The 25411-nt window shown below is 40.1% G+C and overlaps 2 protein-coding genes across 2 annotated transcripts in view; both read right to left on the bottom strand.

Annotated features, from left to right (window-relative positions):
• prom1a (prominin 1a) overlaps window positions 1-17112 on the bottom strand; it is a 99039-nt gene extending 81927 nt beyond the window's left edge. Inside the window, exons 1-2 of the mRNA XM_034690692.1 lie at window positions 17062-17112; window positions 14270-14919 (exon numbers count right to left, since the gene is read on the bottom strand). Of these exons, the coding sequence (XP_034546583.1) occupies window positions 14270-14498 (229 nt within the window). The 5' untranslated portion in view covers window positions 14499-14919; window positions 17062-17112. The remainder of the gene's footprint in view (window positions 1-14269; window positions 14920-17061) is intronic.
• Window positions 17113-19133: 2021 nt separating this feature from the next.
• Window positions 19134-25411, bottom strand: part of tapt1a (transmembrane anterior posterior transformation 1a) — a 28542-nt gene continuing 22264 nt past the window's right edge. Inside the window, exon 14 of the mRNA XM_034690238.1 lies at window positions 19134-21244. Coding sequence (XP_034546129.1) covers window positions 20943-21244 — 302 coding nt within the window. The 3' untranslated portion in view covers window positions 19134-20942. The remainder of the gene's footprint in view (window positions 21245-25411) is intronic.

Below are 25411 nucleotides of genomic sequence, written 5' to 3'. Positions count from 1 at the left end.
TCAATAACACTATGATAATTGAACATAGTCAGAGTTTGGGGATGGGATCTTTGTTTACTGCTGAGTGAAATGTCACATTAACTTGTGTGTTTTTCTGTGTGTATGAAATCTAATACGGCAGCTATAAATTCACCTACATTTATCAACTTTTGTTGTTGTAGCAGGAAAATGTGAGACTCTCTGTCTACCACCTAAACTTCCATACTTTACTTCCCAACAGGTACACTCATGATGAGTCATTTTCAGATTTGTGTATCATAGAAATGTGTCATCTGTTCTGCAGGTGGTTTTGGGTTTGTCATGTGCTGTTGTAAAAATTTCCGTTTGGGTATTTCAACATTTAAATAACTGAATAAACATTTTGGATTGATGCCGTCCTCCTCCATCCGACCACCTCTCTCCTGGCTGGCTGAGCCTTCACAAAGACTAATCCCAGATTTGTGGATCCATTTCAAAGAGTGGCAACATGTAGCTGAAGGCTATTTTGATATCTTTTCACAGGACTGCAGCTGCAGGCGAGGAATTAGAGCACTGTACAATGTTTGGTTTTGTGTTCTGATTATGCAGCATGATCTTCCCTCACAAAGCTGGGGCAGTGGCAGCTTAAATGAAAAAGAAGCTGGTGTGTGACGAGAGCATTATCAGCTTGTGTCTTTCACCTGCTGCTAAACGCATCCCAGGTGGAAATGAAGCATGTTCTTTTCCTTTGTTATCTAACAACCAAATGCAACACGGTGTCAGAGGCTTTCATGAGAAAAACATGACTTCAAAACATGAATTTAAACACAATACTGAAGTTAATGACAAGATTATGCTTCAGCCCTGTTAGATGCACCTGACTGTAGCAGAGATTAACCTGCCAGTGTTAGACAGGAAGGTTGAGGCTGAAGAATGTGGCTGCATGGAAGCATTTTCCCTAACCTCCATCGATGTCAGAAAAAAAGCTATCACTTTTTTCCAAAGCCTGAAGTCTCAATATTGCATGTTTGTTTGTATCACAGTAAAACAAGAAAGTATCTATTTTGAAATACTTCCACTGCTTTAAACATTTATCCTGAGGCTGTGTTGACTTCAAAATCACACAGCAGGGTTCGTATGAAGTCTTTAAAGTTTGAAAAATCATTATTTTTAAAGCAATCTTTTGGGAAGATGTTTGATTTTTCACACAACCTGATGTTTCATCTACCATTCATATTCAGCAGAACTCTTTAACACCAATAATAGAAAGGACGAGATGGGTCAGAAGAGTAAAATCTGAACATGATTTGATTAAAACATGCATGGCAACATGTCCTGTTGTGTCTGCGTGCTTCTGCATGTATTTATTAATACCTGTTTAACGTTGCTTAATGTGCTGATGCATGCTTCACTTCTGTATATTCCTGCATGGATCCCTTTATTAATATAAGCTTAATGCTGCTTCTTGTTTGCCTAGAATGCTTTGTTTTTGTTTTCTGTTTTTTACGCATGTCTTGCATGCTTCATGTATTTCTTAACATTTCCTTATTGCTGCTTCCTGCTTATCTTGGATGCTCCATGTATTTTATGTCCATGGCATCTTTCTCTAAGACTTTCATAATCATAATAATAATGCATCTTCTTTATCGGCGCCTTTCTTGACACTCAAGGTGACCTTACATCATTAAACAAACACAGAGTTTAAATAAAAAAACAATAATAAAATACAATTTAAAAATGTTTAAAGCAATGGACAGTGGAGTTGTGGTCAGATGGAGTAAACCAGTCTAAACAGATGAGTTTTGAGTTTGGATTTAAAATGTGGGAATGAGTCAGTATAATGGAGGTCAGGTGGGAGAGAGTTCCAGAGCTGGGGAGCAGAGCGGCTGAAGGCTCTCTTTATGTCATTTTTAGTCATTTTTAAGCGTAAGGCGTTATTTGTACTCAAATCTTTTATTCTTTCTTTTTTTTGCAATTATTAGGTTTTCTTCTCTACCTTTTTTGTTTAACCTTGTTCTTCTTAGAGAGACTATTTTTAACATATGGCAAGGGACCACAGATGGAAACTAGCCTTTTGGCTAACTCTGGCATATTTACAGAAATGATCATTAATATGCATGGTCCTTGTAAATGAAAAATAAATATAAAAATAGTGTGTTCAGTCTTTAACAGGTTCAACAGTTATTTGTAGCCTAGTAATGATTGGAAGGTGATTTTACACAGACCTGAGGCATCATTTTAAAATCACAAGGTTCAAAGGTATAGTGTTGAGAATGGAGCTGTACTGTCAGAATTAGTCTCACTGGGAGTATAATCCTAAAACATGCATTATATATAAGTTTACTTTTATGGCCAAACAGGACTTCACAGATTTATGATTAGCTAGAAGTTGAGCTGTCACTCAAAAACTGTTACACATTGTACACTGCGTTGCATCTATACATGACTTCTAATAACTCCTGTATAGTCAGAAGAAGAGGACTTAAAACATCAAGACAATTTTCCCAATGTTCTGTCTCTTCAGAACATCAAAATCACCTGCAACATGTTATATCCTACAGAGATGCAGACATCTTTTTGATGCATAACAAATTTTATGTGCTGTCATGTTCAATAAAATGTCATGTCATTATCCTCAGCAAATGCAAAAGCAGTATTCTAGATCTTCCAGTTTTAGGCCAGTAGCAATAAATGAAAACCAACAATTTGAATGTTCAACTGTTTGAATGATAAGTAGAGCTCTGGAGGCAAGATTTCTGGGATAATAAAATGCATTTTGTCCCTTTTTTAAACAAGCTCACTACATAGGCATCACAACAAATACACGCCACACACGTGTATGTTCGTAGGCCAACACACACATTCACCCACTGATGAAATATCTGTAGATTTTGGCGGCGATGTCAGAAGTGTTTCAGTTCTGTATGTTTCTCCAGTGTCAGCCTCCTTGGCTCTGTGCTGCAGTGACACATTGCCTCTGGTGATCAGCTGGCAGTATGTTGGAGGCGAGTTAGGTAGTGCCTGTGTGTCCTGAAGCGTCCTGGTGCTCGGAGCCCTCTCTGTCAGTGTAGTGACATGACTGTGAGTGACAGGATGAAAACACTGCAGAGGAACCGTATACATCATGTTTCTCATGCAGATGCTGCATGACCGGGTCAGCTATGAGGTCATGCTAACACTTCCTTCACAGTTTATTTATAGAGGTGAATTTTCTCAGCTATGCAAACGCTAAATGCATAATATATTGTAAGTGAATTTCAGTGCATTGAATAAACTGATCATTATGATATCTGTGTGTTTAGATGGTTAGTCAGTTTGGTGCTATCACACTAGCTGTTGTGTCGTGTTGTATTGCTTCCTGTCACGTAATATTTGACCTTGTTTGGGAACAGATGGAAGCAGAGAAAAGTTTAAAATATTGAGGACATGCAGACATGTTTGTGCTCAGGGCCTCGGGGCTGCTATCCAATCCCAGAGAAGAATGGAAAAGCAGCAACATGATCTCATTTTTCTGTGTCACAGTTTGAGGAGAGGTTCTGTTTTTGATGATAGAGGAGAAAGTGAACAGGCAAATGGATATTTCTCATTTAGGTTGGCCAACCATGGATATATCTTAGCCTGCCAGAAGAGAAGACGAAAACACCCCTATGGAAAATGTGTTGACTGTGTTGAAATATTACTGAGAAAATTGGTCCTTTATATGAAGCATTAACAGGCACTTTCCAAACCATACACAACAAGCTGTAACATTTGTCACAGCAATGTGCTGCAGAAGCCATTTTTTATACGTGCACACACTTCTATAGATCACGTAGAAGCAAACTAGCTCACAGCAAAAAAATACAATACAGGATTTTTTAGTACAAGAGGAGAATTCTGATATCGCTGATTCAACAAAAAAGGCAGGTCAGGAGGTCAATTGTGTCCTCTAGTAACCACAAGACAGGAAGAACTCAGAGGAGTGGATGTGGTGAGGCAGCAGAAGATACCACTTAAAAACAATATATTGAAAGTGTGAGGAGATATTGTGGATGATGCTTGAATGTCATGGTAGTTGTAAGTTTTTATGCGAAAACATTAGAAGCTGTTACAATCAGCAAGTTGTTCAGTTATGGATTTTAAACTTCAGGTACATGTTACTGCTTCATATGAATGATGAGCAATCAATAATAGATCTTATTGAGTTACAGAAGCTCATGTATTGGAGGCCAACCAAGAGGTCAGGGCAGGATTTTGTATCTTTGTTGACACAATCATACGTTTTTAAGAATTGTAAAACACTACACTACCAGTCAAAAGTTTGGACACACCTTCTCATGCAATCTTTTTTTATATATTTTAATTATTTTCAACATTGTAGATTAATACTGAAGACATCAAAACTATGAAATAATCTGGTTTTGCCATAATCTGGATTACAACAGTAGTCAAATAGGGCTATCCATTGTGTACTAACCCTACCTCTGAACAACACAACTGATGGTCTCAAACACATTAAGAAGGCTAGTCATTCTACAAATGAACAAGGCTCATGTTCATTAGAAACCATTCCAGGAGACCACTTCATGAAGCAGACTGAGAGAATACCAAGCATATGCAAAGCTGTCATGAAGGAAAAAGGGGGCTACTTTACAGAATCTAAAATATAACATATTCTGGTTTGTTTAACACTTTTTTTGTGAATTAAATAATTGCATATATGTTCTTTCATAGTTTTGATGTCTTCAGTATTAATCTACAGTGTTTCAATTTAATTTAAATTAATAAAAACCCTTGAATGAGAAGCTGTTTCCAAACTTTTGACTGGTAGTGTTTATCAAAAATGAGCAAAATGGTTGTCATAATACTAGAATTTGAAACTTTGATGCGATATCATGTAATGTAGATTGTTTTGTTTTTCATGTGGTATTGAAAAACATCTCAGTATCAAACATTGTGACAACCTTCGTGCAAACCCTTGTAGCTTTCTCTCTTTGTTATTTTTCTCTCCACACGTTGTGCAGGTTTGAATCTGTTGTTAGAGTTCACTGAAACTGTCAGAGCCATCCAAGACAAGCTGTCCACATTTTTGATCTCTCTGGATTTGTATGCATGGTTCAGTCTGCATGACCTTTAACCCTCACACATCCTCACACACAACAAAAAAACTCATACTCTGCAAAATGTCATATTGAAACAGGCTGGTGATATAGTGTGAGTTGTTGAAACATTAAAGCTGCCACTTTGAGCCTGCTGGTTTTTGTATTTCAACATTCTGCTCAAATTTCCAGGATGCGACTTCCATACGGTGATTTTAACCGTGATGTAATATTTCCTCTACTGAAGCATAAGGCCTTCTACAAAAATAGCCAAAACAGACTCCAGCTCATCATCCCAGCACACATGCTTCTGTACGTCAATGATGTGTCTTCTTGTTTTTATACCAGGACAGGAGGAATGACTCAGATCTGCCAAACATTACGATTGCAAATTTAAACCCTTTTGGGAGATGATCACAGCATCTAACGATAATCTCCACAGATGTGCCCGCTGCTCAGAAAATCTCTAATTAGGAAAAATGTTTGAAAGTGCTAAAAAAAGAACGACTCATGACTCAGATACACTATTTCTTCTGACACTGCATCAACAACCCAGACTAAAAGATTTGTCGTGCAGTCGCCCCTGCTCCACAGAGATGTGAAAGTGCAGGGTCAGCGACAGACTGGCACTCAGTTTTGTTGCTCAAGGACACTTCAGCAGAGCATATGTTTTCTGTCATGAGGCTCCAGTCTCGACCTTCCAGTTGAAGGACACCCTCTTTAATCACTTTAAATTCAAACTGCAGAAACACAAAGCCTGCAGCAACAACCAGTTATCCACACACACTCTGAGTGACCTGTTGGCCCGCTCTTATTCTGTATCTGGACTCAGATTTCAACTTTAGTTCGGTTGAGTGGAGCCCTGGGTGTTTGTTGGCTTTAGCTGAAAACACAAAAAACAAACTTTATATAAGAGTCCCTATTTGTTCTCCAAAATGTATATTCCCCCAGAATGACATTCTGTGAAAAAAAAAGTTTGATAAATTTCATATGACATGGTATTAAATTCATTCATCAGTCAAGTCTTCTGCACAGAAAAGAAATCAAAGCTTATAACACTCATCTTAGGATGCAGAAACCACCCAGTGTTGCCATCTCCCCAGTGGGGAAAGTAGCTATTGGCTGTCCTAAAAGTCGCTAGAAGTCGTTAAATGATGCCATCACTTAATTGAAATTATTTGAATTGTAATGGACGCTGTAGGTGAGACATGTAACGGTGAGGGAGAGACAAAAAAAAGAGAGTAAAAATCACCCTAAATATGTTTATAACTACACTTAAGAGCCTATAACAAATGAATGTAAAACATTACATTTTCCAACCATCACATTTTCAAGGTGTTTAATGTATACAATCTACATTAACAATCTAAATGGACCAACAAGAGACAGTAGGTGGGATCAGCCAACAGTGCCTTCGTACACGTGTGATACATTTGCAGTCTGGATGTTGGGGATGAACACCTCCTGCTCTGAATACAGCTAGGAGGGACTCACAGCAGCATTCACTGCTCATTGAGAACAATAAGAACGATACGGGCTTTCATGGTAGTCTCCAAAAGTCTCCAATAACACCAGAAAAAGTCTCTAGATTTGTAGCTAGTCGCTTTTTTGAAAAACAGCTGCTAGTGGGGTCTGAAAACTTGCTAAATATAGCAACAACGTCACTAAGTTGGCAACACTGATCACACCAGCTCCTGACATCTCTGCCTCAGTTGTAAAATGCTAAAAGGCTCTTTGTGAGTAGATTGTAAGTGAAGTTAAAATCTCATGTCCTAATGTAAAGAGTGACTATGTCAGCCTTGATGATGTATCAGTGTGACTGTTGTTTAATACACTCTAGTTTTCAGTCGTATTAGTCATGATCTAAAGTCACATTAACTTCACTTTACTCATCAAGTGGAAACCACTCACTGAAAACATAGATTCAAGTTGAAGTAGTTTTCAGATTGAATAAGACAAAGCTGCCTTTACAGATTCATAATATAGCACTATATAATATGGGTGGTTTAAAAGTCTGGTCCCATTTTTCTCCCGCCCCACAAACATTTTCTTTCTCTCCCCATTCACTTCTGCTGAAGTCAAAACTACGGATGAATTCAGCCGTGTGTTTTGTGCTGCCGGCTCCAGCAGACTCGCAGGTCAGAGTTCACCTTTGTTCATCCGAGGCTGAATGGATGTGTTTGGATCGGCCAATAGAAAGACTGGTGCTAAACTTTAAAGCTCAGCATGTTTTATCACCATATTCAGCACTTAATCACGCTGCCGGACTACAGACTGTGTTGTTAATTGTGACAGGGTAATGGTACTTTGTGTCTTTAAAGGGGTGAGGACAGTAGTGTTATCAGTATCATTGAAATGGTTCTTGAATATTTACATTGGATCTTGTTTGTAACTAAATTAAGCTGTCTACAATCTAATGCAACATGTTATAGCCCACTCCAGCTATGGCTACAACTCATACAGTCTGCTGTGGTTAACTTCTGCACACCATTGATAACAGAGTTGTTAGTTCAGCTTGGCGTGATGCCACCAAAATACCAGGAAATATGTCTGTACTACTCATCTGTGTGTCTGAGAAAGAGGAAGTTGGTTGTTAACCGAAATCACTATTGATAGGTGTACTGGTATGTTTCGTTACTGTTCTATACTCTGACTGTATCACTCACTATAACTATCCAGTCCTCGCATTGTGATTGTTACAAACAATATTGTAAGTGAAATGTTATAACGTCATTGACAAAGAGGGTGTGTGATCCAATACAGAAAATTAAGACCTTTTTTTAAAGTTCTGTTTTACCCTTTGCCGGAGAGCCAAGCTGTAAATGTCAGGGACACTTTGTTCACACATCACCGAGAAAATTCAACCAAAGCTACAAAAAGTGCTTTTTCACTTTCTTCACTGCACAAAAAATCCATCTCACCATTATCATCCCTCTCTCTTTATCTCCTCTATCCCTCTTTCTAACCCCAATTCAGTCTCAGCAGATGTGTGTCTAACATGAGTCTGGTCCTATTGGAGGTTTCTGCCTGTAAAAGGAAGTTTGTCCTTGACACTGTAACTTGCTGAATGCTGCAAAGTGCTCTGCTCATGGTGGATTAAGATGAGATCAGACTGAGTCCTGTCTGTAAGATGGGACTGGATCTTATCCTGTCTTGATGTTGGGTCTAGAGACCTGCTCTGTTTGGAGAAGCGTCTTGAGATAAAATTTGTTGGGATATGGCGCTATATAAATAAAAATTGGTTAATTAAAACTATTGTGTCTTACCTTTAAAGAATCAATGAAAGTCTGGTAAAGTTTAGTTTTAACCTTTGTTTTAATGTCTCTTTCACACCCTTAAACAGGACTTGCACAACTCAAGCTTGGAATAACCCTCTAATAGTTAATAGTCTATATTTCTGATTGAGATATTTTTTATGATGTTCTGTGTCGTGTTTGTAATTTCAGGTTGGCTAGGTGTTCAATTTCAGCAAACCTTGCACTGCCTTACAATTATCCAGGGAAAGAGAAAATTAAGAAGCAAAAACAGTTAAAGTCAAAGTTCATAGACTAAATAAAAACTAGATGTTTTAAAATCTGACCCTTGTTCATCGTAAACATTAAGATTTTTAGCGTTATACAGAAGCATCTCTTCTTTTTTTGTGCTTTCCTTCTCAGAACTCGTGACATTTGACCAAAAATCTCTGCTATTTCAGAAATCCAGTAAATCTCTGATGCACATCACGAACTCTCCCATCTCTGCTTTGTCCTTGGTAAAAATCTTTTGAAGTATTCCCGTTCAGAATCTTTCATGTCTGCGTGTCCTTCACTGAGTCCCTTTACGCCTCTGTGCTGTACAAAAAAACACCCTGGACTCTCTTTTGATGAGTGCATAATGGACATAACCTCTGTGAGTGAATCTTCTGTGCATATTTGACGACAGTATCTGACCTCACCTCACATCACACCGGTGTCTGTTAGGTGAACTGAAACACACCAGCAATGATAGCTGCAACAGGGGTTTCCCTGGCAACTGTAACCTCTCCTGAATAAATGCCAGGTTTTCAGCAGGCCTCTCTTATCTGAAATGCACCTAGGCGTGGTGTCTTAAGGAGAGGGAATCCAGACGTTAATGAGAAAACACTTTCCAACTGGGATCTGCTGCAGGACGGCTGCTGGCATCATCATCTCCCCAGTGGAGCTCACCCACAGGCGTGAAATGATAATGATAAAACTGCAGAAGGAGCTTAATGCACCTCTGTTCTCTAGTGATGGCTGACTTACACCAAGATTAATTAAAAGGAATATGAGACCTGCACATTCAAACATTTAAGATCTGTCATAGCTGGTTCGGGGAGAGTTAGTGTGTCTACCTACAGTTGTGTTTTTCTACTGGTGTTCTTTGTAAGTAAAGAGCATCAGCAAAATGTCTCCAAATCTCACTATTTCTTTTCCCCTCACTCTTAAAAACACCCCAGGATAATTGAACTCCTTCTTTTCAGGCAGTTAAAGCAAATAAGCAAACACATAAAAACTATTGAGCTTGTTGAGGGATAGATTGATGTACTTTGCCATATGTATGTTGTTCTTGATTTCCCCTTTCCTGCAGGTTTGTCCTCATGTAACTCAATGATTCTCCTGAATTAGCATCCAACATGCCATCAACACTTTATTTAATCTCCACAATTAAGATGTAGAAGCATCCCATAAAGAGGGACTTAGAAGCAAACAACAAAGACAAACATTATTGATTCTAGCAGGACTGACATTTTATCATGAGCTCGGTCTCTGACTAAATTTAGAGGCTCATTTTCTGCGAAACTTCCTTCATGAAGAAAATTATCAGTTCCTGTTTTATTATCAGTAAAAGAAACTTCCTTCCCCTTTGTGACTTTCTAGAAACATACAATGCAATCAACAGCTATAGTGGGATCTGACCAGCTGTCTCCCTCCTTATGATTTTTAAAGTTATATATTTTGGGCATTTTTGCCTTTATGGAAAGAACAGCTGAAGAGAGACAGGAAATGTGGGGAGTGGAGAGAAGGGGAAGACATGCAGCAAATGGTTGCAGCCGGGAGTTGAACCGACAACCTCTGCAACAAGGACTATAGCTTCTGTATGTGGGGTGCTTAGACCGCTAGGCCACCAGCGCCCTAACACCTTATGATTTATAGCTTTTGGTCTTCCCAGCTGCAAAGTATGAATATGCATAAAGCACAAATATGAATTCAAACAGAGTCGCAGCTTAAAGATTTACTCTGAGGAAAAGCAAGTATGTGTGGATGATTACAAAGGCATGATTGATGAAAACTAAGGCTTCAGTGAAAAGTGTTGGATCTGTGCAGTCATGTTGTAGAGATGTCTTTGCTCAATATCTGTTTTCTGGAGGCCAAAAGATGCACTGCCTGTACGTGGAAGAAACAAAGAGTTAGTGGACCTTCACAGTGGCTGAAAGGAGTGATTTTTTCTAGGGATGGGCAGTGATTTTGGAACATTCGAATATTCATTCACTTTGTAAAAATAGAAGAGTTACTTTGAATATTTTCTCTTTTTAAAAGGAACATTTTTCTTGTCAGTGGACCTTATTCCTGACACTTTGTCTCTGAACATGTGTGGATTGGAACACCTTATCCACAATCCTGCCCTAACCACCCGGGCTTTTTCACGATCCTTTGACAATGATTACTGGATGGATTCATACACCAAACTGCACAAAATCCACGTGATGCATACCTATGGCAAGGTGTTCTGACTGACACTGATTGCTAGAGTGACATGCGATCGTTTTTACCGGTGCCTGATTGTAATACGGGGGGGGTGATTATTTGAATAATGGTGGAATTAATGCCAATACCCATCCCTAATTTTTTCCTTCACTCTTGAAAAGATAAGTAACTTTTCAAAAAACAAACTCAAGTTTTGGTGGATTTGTCTTTTTCTTTTTTATAACTTCTTGAAGCATAATGAAGCTAAATGAGTTTGGATTGATTAATTAATCTGAATATTAGAGGGGCCGCTCTGATTTAGTTATTTGCTGACTGTGTTGTTTGTGCTCATTGTTTTTTACTTTAGTTGTATTTGTATTCCGTTACTTTTTAAATCCACCAGTGACTCAGCTTGAGAGAGAAATGAAAACACACGTCTTTCTTTCCATCATTAAAACTTTTCACCTCTTGTTGAAGTCGTGATTTGAGGCTGTGACACCAAGGTGCCAACAATCCCTCGAGTATTGACGCTGTTCCTGTAAATTCCCTGTTATGTTTGAAGCAATAATGAAGCCCAGCTACGTATTTCATGTGCTCGGGAAGCTTATGCTCCTGTAAGTTGGCATGTTGCAGTTGTGTGTGTGTAGGTGTGAGGAAGGGAGGTGAGGCTTTCACACTGCAGCACAAAGCTGTTATAAAAATGTTAGAGAGAATATGTCACTGCGTGTTGTGTGTAGGTGTCGGTGATAGACGTTTGTTGCTTCTTTGCTAATAACACCTCCTACGAGCTCACAGCATGTTAGATACAGAGAACGAGCGTGTCAGTCCAATGCATCAAACATCCAGGAGATGATGAAGACATTTCTGATGCTAAATGTCACGCGCTGATTGGACAAGACGTGATGATGGAGTGTTGATAATGACACAGAAACAACACTGTCATCTTTTATCAGAGATGTGTCTCGTTTTAATAATGGCCGCTGATTGAATTCAGTCTGTTTAACTTTATTCTCCCTCTCTGAATCCAGTTAGCTTTATGTGGGGCTGCTTGATATTGCAGGGAGCATACTCAATGATGAGCTCTATGGATTATGGTTTAGAGGCTAGTCTGAAAACAAAAATATGAGTTATTGTTTGCACAAGATGTTTATAAATATGGTTTTTAAAGGCTTCTTTCAACAACACTCAGTCACTATGATTTATCTTGTTGGTGCTGTAGTGCAGGGCTCCATCTCTGCTATCAAAAACACCTTATGGCAGTTTTCATGTGTGGTGGTAGGTCTTGGGCAGAGAGATAAATCCTCTGTAACACTGAGTTCAGAGGAATGACAAATTAAAATAGCTTAATCAATAAATTAATCACAGATTCATAATGCTGCATTTAGAATATTCTCTGTTATTATATACATTTTGTTTATAATCGTCTGAATTCCTTTAACCCTTCCTGTTATGTTCTTTTCTCAGGAACAGCAATAATGTTCCTGGGTCAACTTGACCCCGGGCATATTCAATTATCTAAAAGTGTCAGAACCCCAAAAAATACCAATAAACATTATTTCAATCTCATTTTTAACTCCATTACTAATCATTTAAATCAACATTTAGTGCAATGGTGTTCTTTAATTCTCAAATAATGGTTCAATGAGGATAACTTGTTTTTTATGAAAATTAATTTTAACTTTTTTTTAATGTACATTGGAAAAATCTACATATAAATACAGTATTTTTATATTACTCAGATTGTTTATTTTTTTATTTTACATTTAGAATTTTTTTCATTTTATTAACAATTTCTTTTTAGATTTTCTTTACTATAAAATGGGTCAATTTGACCCGTAACATAACAGGAGGGTTCAGAGTTTGGACTGCTTGGTGAATGTTGTTATAATACATGATGATGATCAGCTCTCTACTGTGTGTTTATTTTACTGGAGTGAAGATGGTTACACACACACCCTCAAACTGTCTTAGTGATATTCTTCCTCTAGGTTTTTGTATTAATTCGTCTTTGTTACATCATTTTCAATCTTACATTTAAGAGAACAAAACTGGAAAGACCCAGATCCACTGTTTAATCCTCTCATGTCTGCTTGAAGAAGTCTTTGGTCTACTGTAGGCTGAAGTGAAGACAGAGCCACATCCACCCAGCCTGAACAGAGCTCCACTCTGACATCTGCACCACCTCCAGTCACAAACCACTGGAGTGGAAACAGCTCTCAGATCCTTTTCTTCACTTGTCTTACACATTTTAATGCAACTACAAGTTATGTTTCCCAACAAGCAGCTCAGCAGCAGTGCAAAGGATATTCCTGTAACATGTTGTTACAGAAATGACAAGCTCTGCAAGTCCCAAAGGTTTGCTGCAAACCAGCCTGTTTTCATCCAAACAGACCTGACAGATCACTGGATTCATCCTGTTAAACATCCACACACACACACTACTGCTATTAATACACACATGGCCTTTGCTTACGCCATCGAAATTCTGGTGAACCCAAAAATAATAATGAATTCCCTGCGGCTCTCTAATCAAAGGAATGTCAAAGCTGTGTGTGCAAGCTGTCTGCAGCTGAACTATTATGTACGAACCAACAATTTCCACATGATTTCCACTCTCTGTCCTGCATCATTTGGTGGGTGCACCCATGGGTGAACTAACAACTTCACTGAGCAGTGGTCTGCTGCTCCATAGGATTAGGACATGAGCCCTCCAGTGCTGGTGACAAACTGGAATCTAAAAGGCCAACAACATATGGTGCACGGGCTTATGGGATTACCCAATTAACAAGGTGACTCAGAGAGCTGCTAATCTGCAAAATGTTCCAACGGAGTATGAACCCAGACTGTGACGCATGGAGGGGTGTTGCATCTTTTTGACCATCTACGACCCACTTAAACCCATACACCCTTGTTTGTGTCTGTTAAGCAGTCAGCTCTAATTGTATTACATGTAGACCCACGCGCGCGCTCAGACTTCCAGGACGCCCAAATAAACATTCATTTACTCAGCCAAAGTGTAGAGCATCCACTCGGCATGTTGTGCTGTCAGCAAGAGGTTCATTAGTTGTCATTATGTGGACAAAAAGTGCGCTGCAGGCAGAAAACATCACCTTCATGTGCGCTGTCAGCTCTGCGCGCAAATCTAAACGCGCGCGCGGCACTGACGCACGAATGGACAACCAAATCTGTGAGTGGACACATTTTCACGCAGTGAGACAGAAAGAGAGGCTGGAGAACATCAGTTCAAACGGCCGCTGCTGATTCACGTTCATTCATGAGAACTAATCTGTGTTTGCATGCGGAGTTTTAGCGCATGCCAACTGAGGAATAGGACCCAGCTATAAATCACAGATTTGAAGAGGAAGAGAGTTGATCTTGGATTCCAGATATTTCTGACTCACATGAAAACAACTTATCACACTCAGACCAGAGACTAAAAAGTGAATACTCCCTAAGGCACCCCCCTAAAATGGCACTCTGTTTTTGCCTCCAGTCCCCCCAGAGGTCTAATTTCAGTGCAGCACAGACTATGGGGATGAGGATGCTTACCTTCTGGGAAAGCGTTGGGCTGCACCACGTAGAGAAAGCCGTGCACCAGGTGGAACAGGATCCCTATCGGTCCTGGTTCGTAATGGGCCAGTGTCTCGTAAACTCCCGCAGGCACATAACCGAAATCCAACTTTCCCGGCGGTGGAAGTCTCCGCGGCTCCGTCTCTAGCTGGAGTTCACTGGATGCCTGAAGCACCCACAGCAGCAGGAGGATCCCGGACTTCCACATCGTGTCTTAATTGATTGAAACACCGACTGGCCTTCAGACTGGGGTTAAATTCCCGACCCAGAGATAGCTGGGAGATGACCGCCTGGATTCTTATCTTCCGTATCAGAGAGGAAAAGGGGAGAGAGCAGATTTAAAGTGTCCAAATGGATGGACTGCAGCTTTTTAAGTCCTGCTGCCCGCGGACAGCCTCGTTTGGACCATCTTTCCCCGCGCTGTGAGGCTCCTGGCGGACGCAAACCGGGTGATCCTCTCCCCTCTGTCTCCGCTCCTCGACGCGTTCAGTCCCACAGAGATGAGCGCGCCTGTCGCTTCCACTCCAGCATCTGTGCGCACGGGGAGGCGCTGCGTCACGGGAGCGGGCGGGTATGCGCGTCTCCGTCATCTACAGAGGGAGGACTGGCCCAGGGGGTAAGCGCTCCTCCTGCCGGGGAGAGGAGGGAGGAGTTTAGAGAAGAGGAACATCTTGTATTTCAGTGTCTCTGTTGTGTCTCTTGGGTCTAAACAGTCTTTTGTAGTCAGTGGAACCGCATTCAGGCTGACACAGATCCTTTAGGGAGAAATGGGGGGATATAACTAAGAACAGTAAATACTGGAGGCTTAATTTGGCTACAGTTTTGAGGTTTTGGTGGAAAGAAATGTTCCTATTATGTTCTTGGTTCGTTTTTTTACAGTTTAAAATGTGCACAACAAACAGTCCTCCATTCAAATCGGTAGAAGTAGAAAAACTTAAAGTCTGAGCAGAATTCAGATGACAAGCATTATAATGGTTTTAATGTTGTATTCAAAGTGGACTTGAGTTAATGGAGCTTACTTCTAGCTAACTGAATTGAGATAATTGTGTTTTCAACGCTCTATTTGATTTAAAGCCTAGACCAAACAAATACGACTGTCCAACAAATGAAGTTGAATCAAAGCTCCTGTGAGCATGGCCGTGGGAAGTAGGGGTGCTGAGGGTGCTGCAGCACCCACTGTTGGAAAAGGCATCACACAATTTTTTCTGGATGCATAAATAAGTTGAAACAAATACATTAATTAACACAATAAATCAGTTTTTTTTCCTTGTATTATTTTCTGAAAATGTAATGCCTGAGGAAGATTTGAGAAATAATTATAGCAATTTTAAATAATTATTCATTTTAAAATAAACCGATGCATGGGCCCTGTATGTGTGCCTGCTTAGAAACTGAACGTATTTGGATAAGTTCTGTTCAATGCGCTTTACTGACTTTTGGGCCTGTTTTACCAGGTTTGTCTTGTATGCTCTTTGCTGTACAACGGGGTATGGAAGTTGCAATTTGTGAATTTATAATGAAAAGTTCTCTTGAAAGCTTGCATTCAAAGCAGATAAATAAAAATAAAATGTATGTGCACTATAGCCTATCAGTTGCATAAGTAACCTAAATGAAAAAGAAAAAAAAAATTGCACCTCTTACTACAGCACCCCCAACTTAAAGCCACTTCCCACGGCTCTGCCTGTGAGGTTTTTATATCTGATTATTAAAGAGACTGAACTACTGTATATGCTGCTGCCTGTGTGTGACCACCAGGGAGAAGATTGATGTATTCATTTTTAAAGTCACCACAGCTAACAGGGAAGCGTCAGATGACGGTATTAACCCCAAGCTGCAGAAACAGCCTTAGTTTGCATGATCCACAGCAAAGATTCACTGAAAACACTACTTTGTCCTGAAAGTACCAAACATGATTACAAAAAACTTAACCTTTCAGTGAATTTACTTTTATTCCTGCTTTATTGGAATAATCCTACTTCACTGTCTCTTAAAATAACTTTTGTCATGAATGTATCTGTGTCATAGTGAATTAGTGGAAACACTTTCCATCTTTTGCAGCTACAACTTGGTGTTCAACAATCAATGCATCAGTCATGTTTTCTATATCATGCAAGTAGGAACCCACTTAATAATTGCTGATGTCACGATGTGTTATTTATTTCCTTTACTGTATATTTTGTACTATGGACAGGTTGACTGTAAAACCGAATTGCCCTTCTGGGACTAATAAAGTATTCTGAATCTGAATCTGAATCTAATAAGTTACTTAAATTTCAATTTTTCAACCTCTTTTGGATACAGTCTTTTTAAAATCGTACTTTATGAGTTCAAGATAGTTCTCAGCTTTAACTCAGGTAAGGAATCCTCTGACTTCTCAACCTATGGTGCACGGACTTCTCTTGTTGGGCTACATAAGAGCTGCAAAGATAAGCTGATTGATCACTTCCTCATCAGTGAATTTATCAGCTGAGTTAATTTTAAAACTGAAGTCAAACAATCACTTCTTTAAACTTCTTTAAAGTGAGGATTTGATGATTCACTCTTGGTGGCATTATCAAAACCTTAGAGGCAGCTACTGATGTCATCTTTCAGTCTTGGGACAGTAAACTATAAAAGTAACTGAGAATACAAAGAAACGAAAGATTGCATTCATAGTCTACACTATTGTAAAGTGTTTATACAACTGTGGAAGATGCAAAAAACTATTTAACAATAAGACTTATTGACACATAGTTTAAGCAGCAGATTTTTAAAACTAAGAAATAATTCACCTGTTCTTCTGTAACAATGTCCCACTGCTTACTCTCCATCTGTTCAGCCAACAGGTGCTCTCTGTCTTCCCTGACCTTTGACCTCCTACTGTACCCAGAGAACACAGGATACCTGAGGTGCAGCCTCGAGGAGCCGTTGTGATTGGTGGAGCAGCGGTCAGGTGGGTTCTGCTTCTGTGTCCTTGCACAATAATGTCCTTGTCCTCTCTCTGTCGCACACAGGGGCCCCCAGCTCCTGGAGACAAGGGGGCCTCCTGTCAGGAAGTCTTTGATCAGTGACTGTGTGCACCTTTCTGCTCTGGTCACTCACTCATTAGACCTGCAGAGAGGCAGATGGGACACACAGTTTCAGATGTTGGTTGACTGGTTGTGGATCTCCTCTGTCAGTTAAACCAAAGATGACATTTTAAAAGAAGTATTTGGAATAAAAAGGACTCAATGTTTATTTCAAAATACTACATAATAGTAAAAGTCCTCCCTTTTCAAATCTTGAAAAATTCTGCATCGGGATGTAGACTTATACTCTCCTCTGCTTTCAGTGAACCTACTGTTTGACCTGTGTTTGGAGTTTTCACATTATTATTTGAGCTGAAAGTTATAAAACTATATTAAAAATACTTTGTTAAATTAAAAAACCCTCTTCAATATAGTGTTTCAAAAATGTTAGTTTCAAAATAAAAATCTGCATTAAAAAAATCTGCATTAACTCCTTCCCTATGACATAACTATGACATAAAACCATCATATCATCCGTCCCCACAGTCCATTTGATGGCCTGAATTCGTTCCAATTACTACTACTACTGTCTACTACAGTTGTAATGTCATGAGACAACTTCCTGGTTTCTGTAACTGAGCTGAGGCTCATCTGAGTCCCCGGGTCTGGCAGGGGATTAGCTTTCTAAGAATGTCTGCTGCAGATTTACTCCTCCTGATTTCACCTCCTCCACAAATACACTGCAGCTCAGCGCACAGTCAGGTGAGGTCAAAGGTGATGTAAACATTGGGTTAGTGTCAAGAGCAACTTCCTGTCAACAGTGTTGTGAGCTGTAATCTAGTCTGCTTCCTAAACGGGAAATGAATGCGTGTGGATGATCCAGACAAGTCCAATAAGTGAGTGACATTAAAGGAAGTACGTTATACTTACTGTAGCTGAGTGGACCTTTAGTCGAAGTTTCAGATCTGTGGAAAGTTCTTCCAATCATGACTCCAAATCAGGAAGCTGCTCGGGTCGGCACGCAGTCCAATGATTAAATCCTGTTGCTAAACTGAGAGGAGACTGCAAGAAAGAAAACAGGCACACACTGCATTTCTGCAACGCTTCAATAAAAACAGCACACTTAAGAAACAAACTTTTATTGATCCAAAAAGGGAATACTCATACATTAATCGAGGTAGGAATTAAATAAGCAACCAAACTGAATGAGCAAAGCAGGCAGGGTTCTGGACCATCACAGCTTTCAGAAGAAGACTTCTGCTTCGTCTCCATGAGCTCAGAGAGGAGCCCAGCTGGATCCAGTTGTGGTTCTGTTTGGTTCTTTTAGATCTCTGACTCCGGACCAGACAGACCACAACAAGACCGAGCTCCTGACGACATCAGGAGACATTTTACAAAAAACACATGAAGGACTGGGGAGAGTCAGATTTCATATGCATAATATGATCACATCACATTCGGCAGCTCCAAAAATAGAACTAACTTCCTTATTACAACGGTAATGAATCTTTTGAACAATCAGAATCAAATAAAATGTTGATGTGTTTTCAGTATATATACATTTTTCTGCTCAAAGAAAAACATGAAGCTCTTTTTTATAATTTGACAGTTTCTACCAAAGAACTTCAAATATATTACCCTGTCATCGTTTGACTGTTTCACTAACATGACAGGAAATTAACATTTTTAATTCAAAAATAAATTAAGAATGCAGCAAAAAGAAGAAGAGTTAAAACAAAACAAAAACGATGATCTTAAAATATATTTAAAATATTTTTGTGCGTATAATTTCTTGAGTTAGTTGCAGCACAAACATGTTCCTGTAGAGTACCATGAGAATATACAGGAAGCACTAACACGCTACATATTCAATATTTATTCATCTTAACTTACTGGATCACACAACAGAAGTCATCGGACGTGAATTCAATATTTGGCATGGCTGCTAAACTTTATGGCATGGCTGCTGCATATAGTACAACTCTCTTATTATTATTATTTTTAGAATATTATATTATATATTGCTTACACTCAATTACATACATAGCTGACAGATGGCAGCTAGATGATATAACTGATCATAAATTCTATTTATATATATTTGTGTGAAAAAATCAAAATCAACAGATTGTAAACACACATGCAAAAAGGCATATTGTTGAGGAAATATTGCTTCTATTTTCTACAATGTAAACATTACAACATCACTCTTGAGTCAAATGAGAAACATGACTCGTCACATTTAAGACAATATGGTCCATCAGTGCAAACGTTCTTCAAAACTCGATGAGAATTTAAAAACTAATGTTCTGATTTAACGACTGTTACTTATGTAATAATTATGAGTGATAAACACATGAACTGATCAAGTCTCAGGTTATGAATTGATTGCCTTGTTTACTGTAAAGAAGCGATTAAAAGTGCTCCCTAGAAGACACGAGCATTGCAGTCTTAGTGTGTTGTATTGTGGTTTTTCACCTGCACCTCTGAAAAACAAGCGGCTAGGAGAAGCAGCAGGTTTAGTGCATTTGATTGGAAGCTTCTGTTCATGTCCACAAATAGATACTTCAAAAGCTCTTTAATTTGCAAAGGGGGGAACTGCAGCCTGCAAATAAGATTCTCCTTTCCCCTGTAAACAACAAAGCTCTGATCAAAAGTCACATTCATGTCTCCATCAAAGATAGTGAGAAGTATAAAGATGCTCCACTTCAAAACTGCAAGTCTCAAAGAGCTGTGGATTGCTGAGCTGAGCAGCTGATGCATTGGCTCTGATATATTACCAGTGTGGGACTGCTCTGAAACAAGCTGCTGTCTGAATAATCATTGTTTCAGTAAATCAAATGACCTACTAAGAGTTTTCATGACCACAGACTGGATGACTCTCAGGTTGGGAGCCACCAGCTGGAGGTCTCGTATAAAAGGAACATTTTAGAAACCTTTATATTTGAGTCAATACTACATCTGATGTGTTGTTTAGGTACCACAAAGTTCTGATCATAAAGCCTGGGCTGGACCGGGGTGCTCTTTCAAGCAAGCTAATATGTTGGATGACACACAAATAAAACGAACCTCATACTTATGAAATCAGGTTTTTTGTGAGGTGAATGAAACACCTGAAGCCGTGAACGCTTGTTCAGGTGTTTCCTTAATCAAGGAGTTTGGAAGTTTGTGTTTTCTGGCGAGTGAGCCAACTGAGGTTCCTCTCCTCCTGGTCCCAGTGCTGCTCTGACAGGAAGTGCTTATGTGCTCTCACACTCACACAGACACTGTTCACACACACACACACACACGCATTCACACCTGCTCACTTTGAAACATCCCAACACTTCCAAACACACACACAGTCACACACAGTCACACACAGTCACACACTCACACTGACAGTTCCTCCTGACGACTGTGCCGCCACCGTCACACTCTCTGTCTCCCACTGTTTATCAGCAAGCTGAAGTTTTCTTTGTCAAACTCCTCGACTTCAGGCTTTAGCAACAGCAGGACTGTCGGGCACTGAATGTCCGTGCTCAAAATAACTTACTGTGTCACCACTGGCTTTAATAAATACTCAGCTTTCTGCTGCTGTTGGCCGGGAGAGTCGGCCCGCATGGCCCTTTGCTCTCCGTCTTTCCTGAGTGGTTAATCGCTACATTGGGTGCTGCCGCTGCTGCTCAGTCGATGCGGTTACCACAGATTGTGAAGCGGTCGATCTCGAGCAGGTCTTCTTCTGTAGGAGTCCTGTGCTTCAGCTCTGGGTTCGCTTGTGTCTCGCCCTCCTCCTCTTTGGAGAGGGATACTACAGTTTTTTCAGGTTCGGGTGGTGGAGTGGGAGGACGGCAAGCTGGAGCTGCGGAAGAGGAATCGGTGGGTGGAGGAGGAAACAAGTCAGTCCTGGGAGCGGGCTGTGAAGTCACGGAGGAGGAGTGTGGTGGGCTGTAGGGTGGGGCAGGGATCTCCTGAGCTTTGGATTCTCCTGTGAAGAATAATGGTGAAAATATTGATGACAGTGAGAGAATGTATGGATGAGTGAAGTTTAGTTTCTTATCATCATTGTGGCTTAAAAAACTCTGGTGATATTGATGCTATATTTAAAAGCATTCATCATTTCAGACTAAAAGAGACTTCAGCAGAAAAAGCTTACACCATGATTTATCAGGAGAAAGATGTGAGATAAGATACAGCATGGAGGAGAGAGTCTGCAAGCATCGATTCTCAGCCTGCAGAAAAGGTGAAGGTGTTCCTGCTTGATTGACACGGAGTGATTCAACCAGCCTGGTCCTCAAGTCAGCCAACGTACACCCACCTGACTGCTCGGCTTGAAAGCAGCACAGAGGCAGAATAACAAAACGTGGCCGGAGAAGAAAGCTGACACAGAACACGAGGAAGCACAGCTGGTTCCTACCACGACTTCACTACGTTGTGTGAAGAGAAAACACTGCAGAGCCTCTCTGAGGACAGTGTGCATTAGATAAAAAAAAAAAAAAAATCTACCAAACAGAATAATTCATCATATTAGAGAGAATATTAACATGGCCGCCCATAGAGACGAGCACAGCCCGGGGCTATCTGGCTTTAACAAACTTTTAATTCTTACTGTAGACAGAGCTGAACCAACACTTTACTGTACAGAACCACTGCAACCCACTCAGCACATAGATGGAGTGTTTTAATAAGACCTTAAAGAGAATTACAAACATGATACAGGCCATGAACAAAGACGTTTTAGGTCAGCTGAGTATTAGAAGACGTCAGGTTAAAGGGATATTTCAGTTTTTTTGAAGTGGGGTTGTATGAGTTACATTGCACAATGAGTGCCGGTGAGCTCTTCCCCTTTAATGAGAAAACTCCCAGATGACTGGTAGGCAAGCTAGGCTACAATTCTCTGCAGACAGGGACAAATCTTTTGTGTAATTTCGCTAAAGTTGAGAAAATATGGTCCAGGCACTCATCACGGTGCAATTACATGCTCTACTAGTAAAAAATTGCAGCTCTTGACTTTGCCGTCAGAAACCCCCTTTGTTTTGGCACTATTTTCAGACGCACCTCGCAGACCTGTGTTCTTCTGCTGCATGAGCATGGATACGTGGGCAAAGTCAGGAGCTTTAATTTTTTCTAGTAGAGCATGCAATTGCACCATGATGAGTGCCTGGACCATATTTTCTCAACTTTAGCAAAACTACGCAAACGAGGTGTCAAAAAAACTGAAATATCCCTTTAAGATGTTATTTCACCTCCGGTTCTGTCTGAAGTGCAAACATTTGTCACGTCCTGCTCTATTTCTTAAGGTGGCCCTAAAGTGAAAACACTGCAAGTGATTGTAATTGTTGTGTTTTCGTATTTGTCTTTGTGTTTTGAACTTCAGGGCCACCGTAATGTTTTCATCATCTTGTTGAACTTTGATCATTAGATGAGCACGTTTCAGTATCTCGTTCCCTTTTTTGGATGAGTTAGATATTAATGCAAGGACTTTGTTGAAGCTCAAGGCAGAGTCAATGTTTTCTAAAAGAGATGGATAATCAATCAATCAATCTTTATTTGTATAGCGTCAAATCACAACAAACGTTATCTCAAGACGCTTTTACAAACATACGAGGACTACACCGTACTCTATGTTAAATTATTAACAAAGACCCAACACCAAGACAGGATAAGACTCAGATTTACCCCACCATAATCCACCATAAGCATTGCACCGTGCAGTATTTAGCAAGTTACAGCGGCGGGGAAAAACTTCCTTTTCACAGGCAGAAACCTCAGACAGGACCAGACTCATACAATAAATATTTTGAGTTTAACTTTCTTTCTGTTTCTTATCACTTGCTAAAATTACGAGGCCAAAAAAAAAAGGCTACTTACTATCGCTGGATGTGTTTATTGACATGCTAAATGTGTAGTAAGCTTGTTTTACTCTCTCTTATTCTCCTCTATCCCTCTTTCCAACCCCAACTCGTTCGAGGCAGATGGCTGTCTTACATGAGTCTGGTCCTGCTGAAGGTTTCTGCCTGTTAAAGGAAGTTTGTACTTGTCGCTGTAACTTGCTAAATGCTGCAAAGTGCTCTGCTCATGGTGGATTAAGATGAGATCAGACTGAGTCCTGTCTGTAAGATGGGACTGGATCTTATCCTGTCTGAATGTTGGGTCTTTGTTAATAATTTAACATAGAGCACGGTCTAGACATGCTCTGTTTGGAAAGAGTCTTGAGATAACGTTTAATGTGATTTGGTGCTATACAAATAAAGATTGATTGATTGATTTTGCCCCTGTCATTTTGTAAAAGTCAATCAGTTAATGCATGTGTGTGAGTACGTCTGTTTGGTGTATGTTTAGCTGGCTCGGAAGCTACAACTGAAACACCTCTGCCTGTTCTGTTCCACAAGGTGCTGGTGTTCCTGCTCCACCCCAAAAATATGTAGATGATGAAGACAGGAGTGAAAGCTATTCACCTTCAACATGTAGAAATAGTTGGAGAACAATCTGATGCCGAATAGTGTTGGCTCTAAAAGATGATTTCTTCATATTGAAGAACATATTCTCTGGGAGTCTTTATCTAAATTCATATCATATAATGACTTTAAAATAGTCTCTTAACGCTACAATTTCTCAAGAAACAAACATTTTATCAGGGACTCATTAGATTTCCCAGGGACCCACTCAGATCACTCCCCGTGTGTCCCAGGGACTCACTACGATGAAGAGCGATCAACATCACTGATGTTTGTTTTTTCTTTTAATTACACTCCTTACTGTTGGGGTCATTAACCTGGGTAATGAAATAAATGTAATCCTCTGAGGAAGGACTCACAAAACATTTGAAGGAAATGTTATTCACACCCAGAATAAACTCAGAGTGTTTCTCTGTAGATAAGTGAGCTTGAGGAGAAGTTGGCCACCATGTAGGGCTTCAAACGGCTGATACAGAAGCCTTCATTGCACATCTCTGCCCTCTGGACAAAAGCATGGCGTAAAGGCAGATGGCATAGCCTGTGCAATGTGAATACAGATCATTGTAAAGACAAAGAAGTGCTGATGAGCTTCATTGTGCAGTGAATCCACAGGAGCAGCAGGTGAAGCTGGGGGCATAGATCAGGGCGCTCTTATGTTTGAAAGGCGAGTGTGTGATGTGCAGTTGCTGGTTGAAATCCCAGCTGCTGAATGAGTGGAAAGCAGAAGGAGACTCGCATTAATTCCCCTCACAGAATTATACTCTATATGCAGGAGCATGGCGCCGTAAGCCTTGTATCTGCCGCTTTCTGAGAAACCAGATTTGTTTGAGACACGCGCTGGCAGGAGCTTTGATGTTTGATGTGACATGATGCACCATCAGGATCTTTGTCATTTTAAAGCTCCTGGCTCAGCGCAGCAGGCAGGTCTGAGGCACACAGCAGAAAAGATCTGCGGGGATTTGGCTGTGGATGACGGGGAGATTCTGCCACCTCCAAATCTGTGTTTCATTGTCTGTGTGCCTCTGATAGAGAGCCTCTTTTAACACTTTGTTAAGAAATTTACATGAATGGTAATAGATGTTTTTATACATACACATGGTATGAAATTAATGTTTATTTATTTTGATCCCTGTCATAATGATGGTTCCAGAGACAGAACCTCATATATAGTCTAATGGAGCTGATGTTTGAAATTGTTTCCATTACTGATGGAGCTTTAAGTCAGGAACATAGACTGTATAAATAATGATAGTATCCGTGACGTCAGCCATCTGTTTCTGAAGTGCTGTTTTGAAGGCTATCATCAGCAGGTGCCATATTAGAAATGCTGAACTCAACCAAGCTTAGTGTGAGGTAAAGAGGCAGGGTTTGAGCCTCCTTGCCAACAGCTACAGTGTTCCCGCCTGTCAATCAAGTCAGTCATGTCCTTATTTGGGCAAAACTTGTGATTTTAATATCTTTTGAACTGTTGCATTAGAAAAAAATTCACCCCCGTACAGTGTGTGCCGATAGAGAAGTTAGCTACGTAGACGCAAACTAGGCTGTAAACATGTTTATTATTGCTGCAAAGATCGTCTTTTTTGAATGGGTGTGTATCAAGCAGCAACCTCCGGTCTCAAAATATGAAGCCCATGCGGAAGTGTTATAAACTGCAATTCACCGAGTGTCCACTAGAGGCTGGCTGCAGAAGGACCAGA

This window comes from Notolabrus celidotus, chromosome 8 (assembly GCF_009762535.1).
Source record: "Notolabrus celidotus isolate fNotCel1 chromosome 8, fNotCel1.pri, whole genome shotgun sequence".
Classification (NCBI taxonomy): Eukaryota; Metazoa; Chordata; class Actinopteri; order Labriformes; family Labridae; genus Notolabrus; species Notolabrus celidotus.
Note: the sequence above shows the minus strand (reverse complement) of the source record. Positions and strands in the feature narration are given on the sequence as shown.